This window comes from Corvus brachyrhynchos, unplaced genomic scaffold (assembly GCF_000691975.1).
Source record: "Corvus brachyrhynchos isolate BGI_N302 unplaced genomic scaffold, ASM69197v1 scaffold229, whole genome shotgun sequence".
Classification (NCBI taxonomy): domain Eukaryota; kingdom Metazoa; phylum Chordata; class Aves; order Passeriformes; family Corvidae; genus Corvus; species Corvus brachyrhynchos.
This window is the reverse complement of record NW_008240042.1, coordinates 1,213,009-1,229,086: the sequence shown is the minus strand read 5'-3', so window position 1 is coordinate 1,229,086 and position 16,078 is coordinate 1,213,009. Positions and strand designations below refer to the sequence as shown.

Sequence of the window (16,078 nt, the reverse complement as noted above, 5' to 3'; positions counted from 1 at the left end):
GAGAAATTATTTCTTGTAATCAGCTCACTGGTCCTAAATGTCACACTTTTTTCAGCTGGAAGAGGAACCAACCCTTCTTTTTCCTTTGTGTCCCCTACTTGCTAATAACTACAGGAGCACCATTATGTGCTCTGCTTTGTTCGGGCTATTCCATGCATGAGTCAACTAAACACATTCAAGCAACAGGAGGCTAAAATATTGCACTTCTGCATGTAGAAAGTTTCTAGAGGCATGTGGGACACTTTAGTCACGTATTCGCACACACTTGCAGGGTAGAGCACCAAGTATCAGGAAACCTGGTTTTCACAGCTGTAATGAAATACGGGGAATACAGGTATTTCCAGTGAAGAGGGAAACATTCAAACATCTTCCTTTCTAATTCTTTGAACACGTCCCTATGGAAATCTCATCTCATCCCCCTTCCTGGTTGCTCATCCAGTCTCACAAACAGATTCCTCTAGTCAACCTTAATACTCACTCGGACGCTTCACAGCAGCATCATGTAATTCATAGCAATTTACAGTCTCAGGAAGCTGTAAGCAACTCCAAGAGATCATCCATAACAGAAGGGATGCCTTTAAAGGCAGTACCAGCTTGCACATATGCCATTTCCAAAAGTTACCTAAGCATTTCTGAAAACCCCTTCCTACACTAACTGCCAGGGAAACATTCATCAGATTCATCAGTTTTGTTTTTCTGTTGGGAAGGTTACTTTGATTCCAACCAAAATCTCCCTGAGATTTAAGACCATTAATTCCTATCCTGTCCAGCATGGGCAGCAGAGATTGTTTTCCTTTTTTTTCCTTACAGCAGTCTCCATGTAACAGAAAGACACAAGGTCCTCCTCAATCTGCTCTGCTTTAGAAGAAAAATAAGCACAGCTACTCAATCTTTCACTGCATTTTATTTTCAAGACCTTGCACTGTGATCATTGTTCCAGTGTGGATTCTCTCCACCCAGCCCAAAACTATGGGTGTAATATTCTAGCTAAGACCTTATCAAAGCTGGGAAAAAGTGAAGATTTTTGTCACACATTTTGAAAGTTCCATTATGTCCTGTTGATGTATCTTCCACGAAATGTTATTCACCTTTTGTTATACCATAATACTGTTAACTCACATGCACTGTAGTGTACTACAGGAGATGTACTAGAACCTAAATGTTGGGGTTTTTTTCACAGTAGATTGTTCCTTGCGTTATAACTGTATGAGAACCTGCATGCAAATTACAATTATCACTCTTCCCTAATAAACTTCACCTAACACTTCTCTAAAATCATTTTTCCCTTCTGCAAGAAGCACTACCAATTTCACTACACTTTCAGTACCTTTCAATCTAATATCAATGGAAATTGAGGCCTAACCTGTTATTATCAAGAAGAATTCGACTCAGTACATCTTTCAATTTTAATAATGAACTGCTGGTAGCTATTCTCCAAATACAGTGGATTCTTTTAGACAGAGTAATCCCAGCTCACTCATAAGACAATGTAAAAAACTAAGATCATCGTCTGCTTCTTCTCTGCTCATAAGGTCTGTTACCTTTTCTCATCAGAAACTGTGATTGCTTTGACATAATCTCTTCTTGATAAACATGTGTTTCATTTGCTTGTCTCCAAGCTATCTTCCTGGCACTTAAACATAGTCTGATTATTTGCCTAAGTATTTTTCTGTGAATTGCAGTTACACTCACCTCATCATTTCTTGGCTCCCTTTTTTTTCTGTATTAAATACTTGATTTGTCCACTACTGATATCTTTCTCCTCCTCCATTTTTAAAAAATCCCCTAAAAATGCACTCTGAAATACCATCTGGCAGTCTTGTAGGTTACAAGGAAATTAAGCCCATAATGACTAATTAATTTGAAAAAAATCTAATGTATTTGTATTTTCTAAACCCTTCTTTCCCAATTTCATATAGACATTACATCTTTTTCTAAGTGGCATTAATTCCACTTGCCACTGATTGCCATTGATTCTATTGGTGGGGATTCACAGATGCAAGAAAGACATCCCTTTTTCAGCACTGCCAGTTGACAATTCTTGCATTCCATTAATTTGCAGATCAACCATTTCCTAAATTGTCTGCTCACCATGAATATGAGTGAATGATCGTGTCACTTAGGTCTCCTGCTGGTCTCATGACTTCCTTGAGCTTGCCCCTGATTTTCTTCACACTGTACTTTTCCATCCTTCCTTCCATTACAAAAACCCAATACTGATATTAATCTATCTTCTTGGATTTGATTTTTCCCACCACTGCCAGCATCCTTGTCTCCTGTGTTTTCCTCCCCAGTTCAAAATATTTCAGTCTCAGGGCTAAAAATGTTTACTACAGTTTTACAAAAGAATTCATTGAAATATTCTGACAGAAGTAAAACCACCTGTCATCTGCCTTGCATCTTTTCCCAAATGGTGGGATAGCTCCCAGTCTTCTTCCTTCCATCCTACACTCCCAGCTACAATAAAGGCAGATGCAGTATAAAACATGTTACTACCTTTCAGGAAGTGTTTTACCTTGATGTCAGAAGTGTCACGCTGACTGTTGCGCCACGCTCTTGAAATAGACGAAAAAGTCCTATCTGCATGATCAAACTTCCCACCTTGTAGATTTAGGAAGAGTGTTGTGAAGGGCTCCTAAGCACATATAAAAAGATTCATTAAAAACAACAAAGCATCTCTTCAGAAATTTCAGGGTAAAACAAGGAATTTTATATTCTTTTGGGGTCTGGTTGTGAATGATGCTATTCTTCTGGCAGACACATGATTAATAGCAAAGGGTTAATTCTATTATTTAAGAATGAGAAGTACAAACTGATGCTTGTTTGTTCAATAAATACTTTTTAATCTTACTCCATGCATACATACCCAGATAAAGAAAAGCAAATAAAATCAAAAGAAAATACTCAAAGGCTGAAGTAGAAACTACAGTCAATTGTGACACAAATTGCTCTCAACAGCATGAAAAAGCTCAGATATCTTAGATATTTATTAAGCTAGTAAATAACAAAAATAATGTGTTTTACTTTGTTTAAGGTGGTCTGTTAATCTAAATAGTAGCATTCAATACTGAGAGCTTTAGGACTGTTATTGTTTCATATATAATTTATGATTTAGAAAAATGTTTGGAAGATTTAAAAGCCTCCTCTTAGTTAAAGAACACTTAAGCACATATTAGTGGGTAATTGCCTGAAATTAGCTAAGCACTATAAATTACTTCAAGGATTTATGCATGCTTGTACATTCTAACAAGCTTTAATTAATGATGTGCTGCTAATGCTTTCCCAAAGAAATTACTTCCTAGGAGATAAATTGACTTTCAATTTTATTGAAAAATATATTGTTTAACCAATACATTATCAATATGTAGCGGCTCAAAGTAAATTCCATATCAACTGTAGCAGATTTTTTAAAATTAATTATTTACACCACAGAACTTCATGATCATCAGAAACCAATTCACACTCATTAGGAGGGGAAAATTAAATACATTAATTAAGAACCACAAATGCTTGGTACTTGGTCCAGTCAGAAAATACGCAAGGAAGGAAAGTTAACCATGTTTAAAGAAGTATGTACACTTAAAAGCAACTTTTAAGGAGTAAAAGCTTTACTGATTTGAAAAGGCTGTACCATAAAAATGAAAACTTTCTGCTTGAACTTTGGAGCACATTTCTCCTACACTACTGATTACAATTACTAGAAAATTTCAGTACTCTTATATACCATTCAGTTTTAGTTTAGATATTTGTTGCTTTCATTATCACTTAAAGGAAAAGCATTTTTAAAATATATACTTACAATCCTTAACAACCACGTGAGTGCAAAACTTGCTGTTGAATAATGGGTGCCGTAGTGAAATTTTGGGACCTGATCGTCTTCCCACGACTCATATCTCTCAGCAAAGAATGCTGCTCTCTTTGGGTTCAAAGCTCCAATGGGCTGCAAGATTGGTAAAAATAAACTCCTTAAGCAAATAAAATTAACATGAATACTATCACATCATACTGCCCTTGCTCTTTTTGGTAACCAGAATTACTGGCATGCACGGAGAAGACGGGGCTTGGTGCTTTGCAAAAGCAGATGTTGGTTTCTGTAAGCACCCGAGGAGATCCGTGTACTTGGAACCAGGATTCCATGCACAAACACATGGCTGCTCGGAAAAATCTCTTCAGCATTAATACAGGCTTCATTTACTGCTGATTCAAGTCACTGACTCCATCCAATTCACAGTGGAATGTCTGGGACAAAGTGTTGTTTAACTTGGGTGCCTGTGGATATGTGTGCATGTTGAATACACTATTAAGCAAATAGCAACATCGAGAAGCATTGTTTTTGGATATTTTTTTGGAGAAAAAAGTAGCGATTGATGGGGTGGTAGAATATTAACAGTGGACTTGGAATTTTGGTAATATTATTCTTGCTCCTATGCTTTCTATTTACCACCTCAAGCCAAGTTTTACTTAATTCATAGAATTTTCACCTTTGAAATAGACAAATGAAAGACCAGAATTTCTATACTATATAAAAACATTGATATAAAAGAAACAACATATGTATGACTAAAAATGTCTATCACACTTTCACCAATGCTATCATTCTTTGTTCAGGGCTTACCTAGACTATAAACACCCAGGGACTTATTTAAAAGTAGGAAACATAATATTTTGTTATCTAGAGCTGTGTATTTCCTCAGCAGACTTTTACATAAATGATTTGAAAGAAGATGAGTATCGGTCACACAAATCACTCCTGCTGTAAGAGTTTTAAAATATATTTGGATATATATGCAAAATACATATGCAGTAAAATTTTGTATACAGATTGAGCACACTTTTAGTATGTTATTAATGTAAATTATGTTCATCTGTACAGACAACGGGTGCATTCAAATACAAGCAAAGAATAAACATGAAACAATATCTCCTTTCTCCAAGAATAAATATACTTAAGAACACACTACAAGGTGAGGAAAAACTAAAGGTCCTTGAACAAAAGTATCAGTAACCTAATCTTGAATTCAAGCAGAGTTCAAGTGAAAAACTACATCTGCTATTGAGATGATGATTATTCAAATAACTGTTTCTTTGCAGCTCATGTGAAATTTGGCATACAAGCTTCAAAGTATTTTCTCTGCTAGAACAGATCAGATCTTTGACTGACCTAAAATCTAATCTTACGTTTTTTACTTAGAGCAGCTTTCACATTGCAGTAGGATAAAGAAAAAACATCTTAGGTTAATTACTATTTTTGCAGTTCACTAATTTGAAATATAACCCTTTAAAAGGAGTTGTTCCTGTATAAAAGGATTTTTATCTGATTTAGCAAATTTATTCCAGGGAAGTATGAAACTGACTCCAAGAAGTCTCTTTGTTAGAAGAACCATTTTGGAATCTCCATCTGTACTGATTTTCCCTAAAGGCTCAGATATGCTCCTGGGAGAAAAAGAAGAAAGAAGGTCATTGGTAGACAAATTATATAAATTAAAAATAGGAACAGTGTTGTGCTGTATGGTTCTGTTACATTTTATGTATTCTCTTTATCTGCCTCTATTATTACTCTCCAAATGAGTATAGCCCAAATCAATAGTTATAGAATTACATTCCTTGAATATAAAGCTAAACCCAATTAGAATTGATTTCATTCTCTTTTCAAAAAATAAAAATAAAAAAAAGGTATCATGCAGAGATCTATATAGCCAGAATCCACAGTATTGATTTTAGCTGTTATTGTTACAGTTGGTTTCTGAAGCCTGAAACAGGACAACTATCAAGACATGTCACATTTATTTGCAAGTGAATAAAAAAAGTCCCCAAATGAAAAAAGCTTAGGGGGAAAAAAAAAAAAAAAGAACTGTGGAGCTGTGCACTGACAATGATACACTATCAGCTTACTCAGAGAAGTTACAGTGGGAATACACACATTGAATTATACATTACACGAATGCACTGATTTATTGTGGTAATAACATCCACCTCATTAAAAGATTCTGCTTTGCTGCAGTTGGAGGGCTACATATTGTTTACTGCTATAAATTAATGGCAGTGCACAGAAGACTGTAGAGCCCTTCTAACAATAGATCTGTAATGACAGTGCTGTATATCACAGCTTCCCCAGCAGCTTCATAATAAAATGGAGACAATGTATTGGGCTAATACATTCTACCAGGCAGGCCCATATTTTTCTGACAACTGCTTCTAAGGATGAGGTGATTCTACTGTGTCACACTGCACTGGGCACAGTTAACTACAGAATAAAGCAAAAAAAAAAAAAAAAAAAAAAAGTCAAAATCATTTTAATTTTCCCCTAGTAAGTTAGAATACTTACCTCTGAAGACAAAATGCTGAGCTCAGAAGTCTGAATGGTATTAACTTCAGCTTTTATAAGACATTCATAGAAAATCTAAATTTTGAATTAAATAGATTAACACTTGAACTGTTTAATATGAAAGGAGTAAGCTGTCTAGCTCCAAACCACATGTTTTTATTCTGGTACTTCTCACTGGCCATCTGTCCTTTGTTGTCTGTCCCAATTCCAAAAAAAAAAAAAAAAAAAAAAAAAAAAAAAAAGAAATTAATTGAAATTTCTCAGTTATTTCATATCGCAGAATTAACAGGGAATCATAATTACATACTGTATTCCCTCCCCTGTGGGTAAGTGCCAAGGGAAAAAGAGGAACTCCAAACTAAGCTGTGCTAGATGTAGCTGTGAGACCACAAATTTACACTACTCAACACAGCTTCCCTATAGCTGCAGACCTCTAAGGAAGACTGAGCTGAAAAGCTTTCATCTCCTGAAATTCCAGAATGTATTTTATTTGCAGCACCTCTTTTCCCAGAGGAAAATTAGGTATTAGTTCACCAATAAAAAAATGTTTATTTAGATGGAGAGGGAAAAATGAAAAAGTAGAGAGAGAAAAATTCCAATGAGCAAAAAACAATGGATGAGATTCCAGGAGTAAAAATGAAGAAAGAAATCACTCATGGCTGCTAAGTTTTCAAATCATATTGAAAAATCAATGATGTGTGTGGTTTTCAAGTCATTGTTCCTTCAAAAAGAGAATCCAAACTGGGGCAAGAATTGGGGTAAGGCAGTTTCTGTTTTCACTTTTTCCAAGGCACGATCACCTGTTTTTTGGCCCAAAGTGGTTGTTGTAACAACACGTGCTACAATTATGAAAGTTACAAACCATTCTTAAAACAAAACAACTCATTTGATATTATTTTTTCAAGTACTCTCAAATATAGGAATACCTCAAAATAAACAACTTCACATTTTTACCAAGAACTAAATATAGTAAATCTCAGTCTTTGGACCAAGCTTGCTTGCTTCCTTTGAAACACAACAAAGAAAAATGGTTTGCTGAAAAATAAGTGAGAAAACACACTGACTCTTATCATCTACTGCTGTCAAATATGTCCAGACACTACAGTGTACAGTTTTATTTGTTAGTTCTTACTCTGTGCCAGACATTGGAACAGTAACCCATCTTGCCTCTGTTTCCAGAAGAGGCCCTGTTGCATCCAACAGAAGAAAGCAGAATGTTCACTGCTCCTCTTTAGAGGGCAGAATCTCTCCTGGACTCAAATACTTGAATGACTCACATTCAAGTATGTAAGTATTTTGAAAAAATTGCTAATGGTCTTAAATAAACAGACTGGGGTCTTACAAAGAAAGAATTACAATATGATTATCTATAGTTCGACATTTAAGAAGAGGCACTTTTTATTCAAGAGGGAAAAAAAGAAAAGTTGATTTTCCTTGTGATTTCTTACACTGTTTTCTTATCCACATACAACCAGGTATTTGTATTTCTGTGAATACCATTATCTGTATTACGGAATCATGTTTGGTAGCATCCTTGCCAAGTATGATGTTTGTTTCCCATACATCTTATTTTCAAGATAATTATCTGGTTTTCATTACTGATACTTTTCATATTGGGCCTAAAGGACATGGGGGACCCTTAGGTCATCTCATCTAGCCTTGAGCTTGTGTGACAAGAGGTTAAATGCCTTTGCATTACATGATTTTGAGCCCAGCTATTTAAACTTGATTCCAGCACGAGCTGTATCTGGCCAGCTTGCTTTCCAGAAAGACATCTGACTCCTGAGTACATGGACAATCTGCTACTTTTCTTGGAAGCTTTTTCTTCTGATAATTCTTACCCTCATTCTAAAAAATATATCTATTTCAGTTTGGTTATGAATTTACTGGTGTGTTATCAAAGAGATCTTATTAAGCTTCTCTCTGACACATCACAGAGTCTCTACTTACCCAGTATATTCTGAATATAAAGATACTTACAGACTATAATTAGACTTCCTAATAAACATAAGAAATTGAGCTCTTCAGGTCTTCCATTTTGAGGCATTTCTTCCACCCCTAAGATTTCTCTGCTGCTTGCCCACCTATCAATGTATTCTGACATTCGGAGAACTGACAGATGTTCAGTGTTCCAGTGTTAGTTTTCTCACCTCCATAAACATGCCAATTGCTGGAATCCCTGCTGCACGTAAACCTTGTTTAGTTACTTTATGTATCACCAACACATAATTAACTCCCTGAACTAGCCAATACTTGTGTTATTGGCAGTGGGACGTCCTGATCACTGAGTAAAACTTCTTTTTCCCAAACAGAGATACAGAGACAAGATGCAAGGATTTAACTAGACCCAAACTTTATTCACTTAGGTCAACTGGGAAATATCTGGGAATAAACTAATCTAGTGCAGATCATTACTCTCTCACCTGTCATTTTTGGGTTTGAGAAGAGTCAAAAAATGCTATTCCCCTCTCTCTACCTATTGTCACTCACTGCTGGGCCTCACCATTCTTCCTTCACACAACTGGCTACAGTTTTCTTAAAAATTAGGTCCCATCTTCTTTAGAGGGCATCTTACCTTTAATGCATATCTAACTCAAATTTGTTAAGGAACTGTATCCCAAAGAAAACAACAAACACAATTATCTGCTGAACTGTTTGAACTGCCCTCACTGATCACCCAAAGTGCCCTTGAGCTGTAAGATTTAAAAAATGAAAACAATTTATCAAGGAGAAAAACAGTCCTTACCAATTCATTCACAAAAAAACCACCGGTTTCACAGCAGATGCCCCCCAAAACCTACATCAGCTAGGCTAGGAGGGGGAACTATGAATTTGGATGCCAAAATTTATCTGAAGCCAAGGGGAGAGACCTTGACAGAACCTTTTTATTCTTCCCCAGGAAGCATTTCAGTGATACACAGTAATTCTGAACTGATATGCTATTTTTTATTATTAATTTTAAATTGTATTTTAGCCACTTAACACAAACAGCTACTTGAATTTCATGTGCTTTCTTAGTGAAATAAGGAATCCCATGGTTGAACACCTTTGAATTGAAACTGCAATAATTAAGAATATTAGTGAGTGTAGTCTACCTGTTTTGATATAAACACATGATCACATGCTGCTCTAAAAATTTTTTTAAATACTTCAATTTCTAGTCTCAAGAAACTGAGAATTCAATAAAGGGCTAGAGTATGGGCAGAAAATAGTCTTGTGCATGCAAATTAAAAGTATTTGTACATATGGTTTATATTTCAGGTGTTTTTAAGAGCACGCATATTCCTTTGAGACAGCAGGAACAGTGAGGAAAAACTGATCTAAAGATGGTCTAGTAACTAGAATGTCTGAACATGTCAATATAAATAATACCTAATGGTGCAAAAGACAGAAGATTCCCAAAGTTCACATTTAAAAGATATGGGTCATAAGCTAATGTTAAGGAGAAAAAATGAATAATAAAACCCTATTATGCAATATTAGTGATGTTTTAGCAATACATCAATGACAGGATTTGCCTCAGGTCACCTAAAATCTTGGAGAAATTTGAATTTAGAAGAAAAATCTCCATGCCTTTGTATTTCTAACTATAGTATCAAATGCTACTCCAAGCACCTGTAGCAGATTGCAAAACAATGCACTGCTGAACTGCAAACTAATTTAGCACACACTAATGAAGCACAGTAAGGTTTAATAAATTGTTCAGCACAACTGAATGTGTCACACACTGCATACCTGAGGTATTATACCCTAATACTGCTGGGAAGCCAAACTGAAGACAGTTGTTATGTGTTGTACATTTCCAAGAGGTCAGGGAGAAAGGAAGCTGCAGGTCCCTGGGAATCATGAGGGAAATCCAGCTGCTTGCAGGCAGTGAGGAGGGTATGGCCTTACTTAGAAAATAACCCTGCCAGCCAGAAGCAAACATTTGCATGTACTCTCCATGACTTAACCTGCCAAGTGAAAGAAAACCCTGCACTGTTATTCACTTGCTAAAAAAACAAACAAAAAATCCTTTTATGGATTTTGAGAAACAGGATTAAGTGAGAAGCCACACACATTTGAGTCATAGCAGGAGATGAAAACATTCTCTGTCTGCCTTCCTTTCACAGACCATGTTCCTCTGCCAACACATCACACCACAGAAAACAGCAGCCATTGTACCTAACAGCAGATCCACTTCAGACAATCAGAACTAAAAACGTAACCCTTTTTGTTTGTACTAGGAGCACAGGACCTCAAGCCAAAAGCTGATACAAATTTGCATTTTATGCAGGTTTCTGTCAAGGCACACAAAATATATGTTATTCTGTATCATATGTAAGCCTGAGAAAAAGAGCAGCAGAAGGCTAGAAAGGGAATGTATAAGTAGGTTTTTATTGTAATCTGTACTGTTTCATAAAACTATTCCAATCAGATTATATCAATCCTGAATATAAGTAGTCAGCTAAGAGCCCATCAATGTATCTTGTTTCACACATGCATTGCTTTGCTCCTAACATGAATTCATCCATCATCTTATTCCCTATTTCATAAGGTTAGTCAGCCATCACCTTCAATACCATCAACAGATGAGCACTGTCAGAAAGTTTTATCAGCTCCCTTTTGACGCTCTTTTTTGGATTAGCATCCATGCTGAACAGTATAAAGTACCAAACAGACTTCTGGAATGTCAGTGACCAGCCCACTTTGGAAATTAACCTTGTGTTTCTGATTCTGATGCAGCTTCAAGTGACTGGCTGGATATGATATGTAAATTATTTTAATTAATCTTGTTAAACTTTTCACCTCAAGCTTTTAGGATCATATCATCTTTGCTTAGTAATCTTTTTTTTATTGATTTCCCTCATTTGATCTACATTTTTATATGTTGATGTTTGAGTTTTAGAAAGATCATCTGATGTGTACATCAAAGTAAGTCCACAGCCTGAGAACCACCATAAACTGCTCCTTAAACAAAGATTTTTATTTTTCCTTTATCTCATTTTCTGACCACTATTTTTAAACCTGGATTGTTGTTTGACCCCAAGAGGCCTCCTGCTACTAGGAGTTTGACCAACTCAGTTTTAGACAGCTCCAGTTAGGTGAGGAAAATCCCATATTCATTTCCCATATCAGTGCAATCTTCAACTTAACTACCATCATGCTTGTTCAGAAATGTGAGTTACACAGATGTGTGCGGTAGCAATCCATAATCTGCTGAGTACAAATGTATGACTATAAAAAGGAAGAGACACTGTATCAAGAGAATAACATTCACTTTATATTAGGAAGACAGAAAACACACATTTAATATGCCTATGGCCCAAGACATGTGTGTGAAATTACTTTACTTTGATTTCTAGCAAATTTTATGACCAGACACGTGCCCTACGGTTTCTTGTGATCGTTTGTGATCATTTAAAAAACTGATCTATCAGCTCATTTCCAATTAGAAGATGACATATGTTCAGGGCACCTAAAACTGAAACAAGAGCAAGATGGACAATAACAGCAGATACAAACTTAGAACATCATTTTGAACATCCACAGTTAATTTTGAGCTATGGTTTTTCGTATCTTTGAGAAGTTCTACATTCCAAACAATACACTTCCTTGAGGCAAAGCAAAATTAAGATGATTAGGCTTATTACCAAAATTATTCTTTTTGATCCTGTAAACTTGGCTTTTGCCCTAATACCTCAATAAATTAAAAAAAACCCTAAAATTTCTAAAAAAGATTGCTTGAAGATAGCCAAGTGATCCTAGAAACTGATATATGCATCTGATGTACAAATAGTATGCCTCTTGTGACTTCAAAAAATAAGCCTCTAGTGGGAAGAGAAGAGAAGAGAACATGAAAGAGAAAGTAAGAATGGCAATGAGATGCATTCTATCGTCCTCGTCATGTTCTTTGGAGGTGCTGTGACACAGAGAACAACCAGCTAAAGACAAGAAAAAAATCCAAAGGTGATGCTATAAAAGGATGGTTATGACACTGTCATAGAGCAACATAAATTACCAGAACTTTTTTTTTTAAAAGTAGGATTTTAAAAAGAGTAGGATTTCAGACAGTATGTTTTGATAAATCATCTCAGAGATACATTTTGGTCAAGCTTCAGCCTCACCTGGTCTCCACAGGAGTTGTGGAGAAACAAACCACTATGGAAATCACATGTTTGTTACAAAATATATGGAAATCATGTTTATTATAAAAAAGGTCCTGAGATAGATGCTGCATGAAGCTCAAATCAACATATCAACTCAAAAATCTTTGTCCTTAAAGCGAAAGAAGAAATTGATAGTAAAATCCCAACAGCTGAGCCTCTCTAAGGACCATGTCTAAGTCGGCCTTAACAATCCAACAGCTACTTAACTTAAACAAATCGGTCTTCCTCGGAGCTGTGTCCCTGCCTTTTTCCCCGAAATAGTCTCGGGATGTCCCTGTCCGTGGTGCTGAACCCCAGGCGCCGAAGCTGACAGGGACGAGGCTCTCTTTTGGAGAATCCCTGACCGTGGTGCTGCAGACACGGGCTGGGGACGGAGGGACGGGGGGACGGAGGGACGGAGGGACGGAGGGACAGAGAGACAGAGAGACAGAGGGACAGAGGGACGGAGGGACGGAGGGACGGAGAGACAGAGAGACAGAGAGACAGAGAGACAGAGAGGCAGAGGGCTGTGGCACACCAGCCACAGACCCATGGGGCCCTTTGCAGCTTTATCTCCCAATTTTGGCAAGTGTGCTTCCGGAAATGATACAACACATTGGCTCAGCTGTCAGAAAGGATAATTGACCCATTTTATTGCTCATCCATGACAGCATCTGTCTGAGTGTCACCAGCATTTGAGAGCCTCACAAAATCACTTTTCCCCATTTAGAACTGGGAAAAAATGACGTTATTAAGTCAAAACTTCCATGGGAATATAACAGACTACTCAACACTTTAGTTTGTACTGTTTCTAATTACAAAACAGATTATTCAATCTAAACAAAGAAAGCCCATAACAGTCCTAAAGTTCTAGCACTGTCAAGAGATGTGAACTTGATGATCTTGCACAGCTTCCTTCAAAGAGGGTCTTTACAATTCTCTTCCCACCTTCCCTTTTCAGCTCTGTGTGTATTAAAGAAACCAGATCAGGCAACAAGGGTCTTTGTTCTCCCAGGTAGACTTTGCTCTTTTATGGTTTCCTAAATGGAACCATCACAAGAAAGGTTCTGCTCAAAGTACTTCCTGTTTGTATGCATCCCTTCTCCTAAAAGTTTCTCCCAACGTGGTTATGTCAAATGTTTAGGTCTGTCAACCTACACGTTAGAGAGGATGAAGTGCTCCTCTCCTCCAAGAAGCAACTTCTGTTTCACAAAAAAAAACATGAAAACTTGTTATCTGAAAATGGAGAGCATCTGATAAATACACCTTATACTAAAAATATCAAAATCCATAACAGAATATAAAATGAATAATGGAAAATGTGTCTCCTTTTCAGTTATCAGTGATATCCCAGGTATCATTCAGGCTGGCCTTAATGCCTCTAACATTGTTTCTTGAGATATCCAAAATTCTAGAAAATATAATGGACCTTCTCATAAGTACCACGGATTCTGATACAAAGCTTGAAATATTTTATGTCCTGTTTTAAGCAGGCATCCACATGAAGCGCCCTGAAAGGAAGAATATTTGTACCTTCCTTCTGAGGTTACCCTGTCTAACTTTGGAATACTTTTTAACTAAGTGGTATCTTCTGTCACTGATACAGATGACAAATTTCCTACCTGAAATATCAGTGACAAGGTAGCCAGGACAGGTGCTGAGCCCAGCAATGCCAAGCTTCAAAAGTGTTAGTGCCTAAATTCCAGATGTAATTGCCTATCAAAGCAAGTCACTGTCATTGCACCCACTCCTGTTATTTCTCACACTGTTCCTCTCATCCCCCTTTAATGTCCAATTTTTGAACACGCTTTATATGCTTAGAAGGACACTGAGTCCTGGTGAGTTTATCAGTCTTAACTGCACTCCTTTTGTGTCAGAGCATGAGCGGAATAAAATTTAATTTACATTTCCTACGTGAAAGCACAGGTTCACAGAGTATCTGTACAGGTTTAATGTCCCTCTGGCCAAAAAGATTTCTTTTAAAACTTTGCAAAACTCTAATAGGTTCACATCCAACCATTTCTTAGTTTCCATCTCTTTGCCAAGAGGCAAATAACTAAGCAAATTTCATGCCCGTCCCACTCTGCTTCCACACAAGGAAAAATATGAAGCACAAGTTTTTTACGCAGTGAATTTGTGCTCCGGAAAAGGGCACCCTGCAACAGAATTCAGGCTGGCATGCTGAAGAACACCCAACAGTAAAGTTGACATCAGAACAACATAACCACTCTAACTTTTCATAGTAAAAAAAATCTATTACTTCTCTTCTGTCAAAGTGTATTTTATATTAGTGGCTCCCACATACCAATTAAACATCTCACTTCACTGAAGCTGAGAGCTATTTGTTGTTTTTGTACACTTGACTGGAAAAGAAGTCATTACATACATAACAGCCCCTATAAAATTGATGATGATTTAGCAAATATTGCATAGAATAGATAAAAATATGAATAAAAATATTATTACGTACACATGTAGCTATAGTGCAGAGAAAAGAAGATTTAAGAGTAGCATAAATTTCTTCTTCCAGTAGTGTCAGTTTATGATCTCAAAGAAATGTTGTGCCTTACGAAAGGAAAATTATCAACAGCTCCTTGCATATGGCAAGGACAAAAAGTAACCAACTTTTGAGAGTATAAAATCATGCTTCCATATCTCAGTATTTGCCACGTATTTTTACTTCTATTTTCTTTCCTTACCCAAGTTGAGAAACACAATGCAATTTATTGCTTCCACTGAATAAGGAAAAGAATGTGCTTATGAATAACATAAGTAATGCAGAAAAAGCCACATGTTCTGGTGGGAAACTGTGCCTGTTGTATAAATAAAATATATACCGCTATAAATATAATATGTAATACTCTTTCCAAGCCATAGTCACCTCTTCAGGAATAAACACTTGAGTCAAAGCAGGGTAACAGGCTGGCAGTGCACTCCTGGCATTTGTCAGGAGCATTCGTCAGGCTGACAGTAATATTAACCACAATCCATTTCAGTTGCTTTGGTTTATCATTGTGTGACTGATGTTCAAAACAGTGCCCTAAGAAGCTGCTTAAATAAAGTGTTGGTTTAACCTACACTCTGCAGTTCTTTAAATCTGTACTAACTGTGGACTTTAGCTGACACATTAAAAAAACTGTTACTTAGAGTTGACACGTAACTTGCACTTTCTGAAGAATTTTTAAAAAGTAAATTCCTCATTGTCTTAGGCACCAAAAAACCAAAAATATTGACCTGACTTCCTTTCTGCCCAATCAAAATCAAAGTTTTCCTTTTCCTTGCACAGTGGGAGCACTAAATTGTGATGAGTTTCTGGGCATGCATAAGGAAAGGAAATAAATGACTGTTAAAACCATGTGGACATTGAAGTGAAATATCTTTGAATATTTTAAAAACCTTTAGCACTGCAAAAGCATAGACATGCTACAATACCTAATTAGCGTGTGTTGGAAGCGTTATCCCCAAGATAACAGTGCTACAACGAAAATATCACAATGTGCATGACATCCACAAATTTTCATAGCAGATATTAGCAAGGTCTTCCAGATACTTGTCACAAATTTGTCTTCTGACACAAAGTTTAACATTTAGACTACATGGAGTTGAAACCGCTAGAAATGCCAAA

The 16,078-nt window shown here is 36.5% G+C and overlaps 1 protein-coding gene across 1 annotated transcript in view; it reads right to left on the bottom strand.

Moving 5' to 3' along the window:
* Window positions 1-16,078, bottom strand: part of LRBA (LPS responsive beige-like anchor protein) — a 373,544-nt gene that overhangs the window by 99,407 nt on the left and 258,059 nt on the right. The window contains exons 46-47 of the mRNA XM_017744109.1: window positions 3,800-3,940; window positions 2,516-2,635 (exon numbers count right to left, since the gene is read on the bottom strand). Coding sequence (XP_017599598.1) covers window positions 2,516-2,635; window positions 3,800-3,940 — 261 coding nt within the window. The remainder of the gene's footprint in view (window positions 1-2,515; window positions 2,636-3,799; window positions 3,941-16,078) is intronic.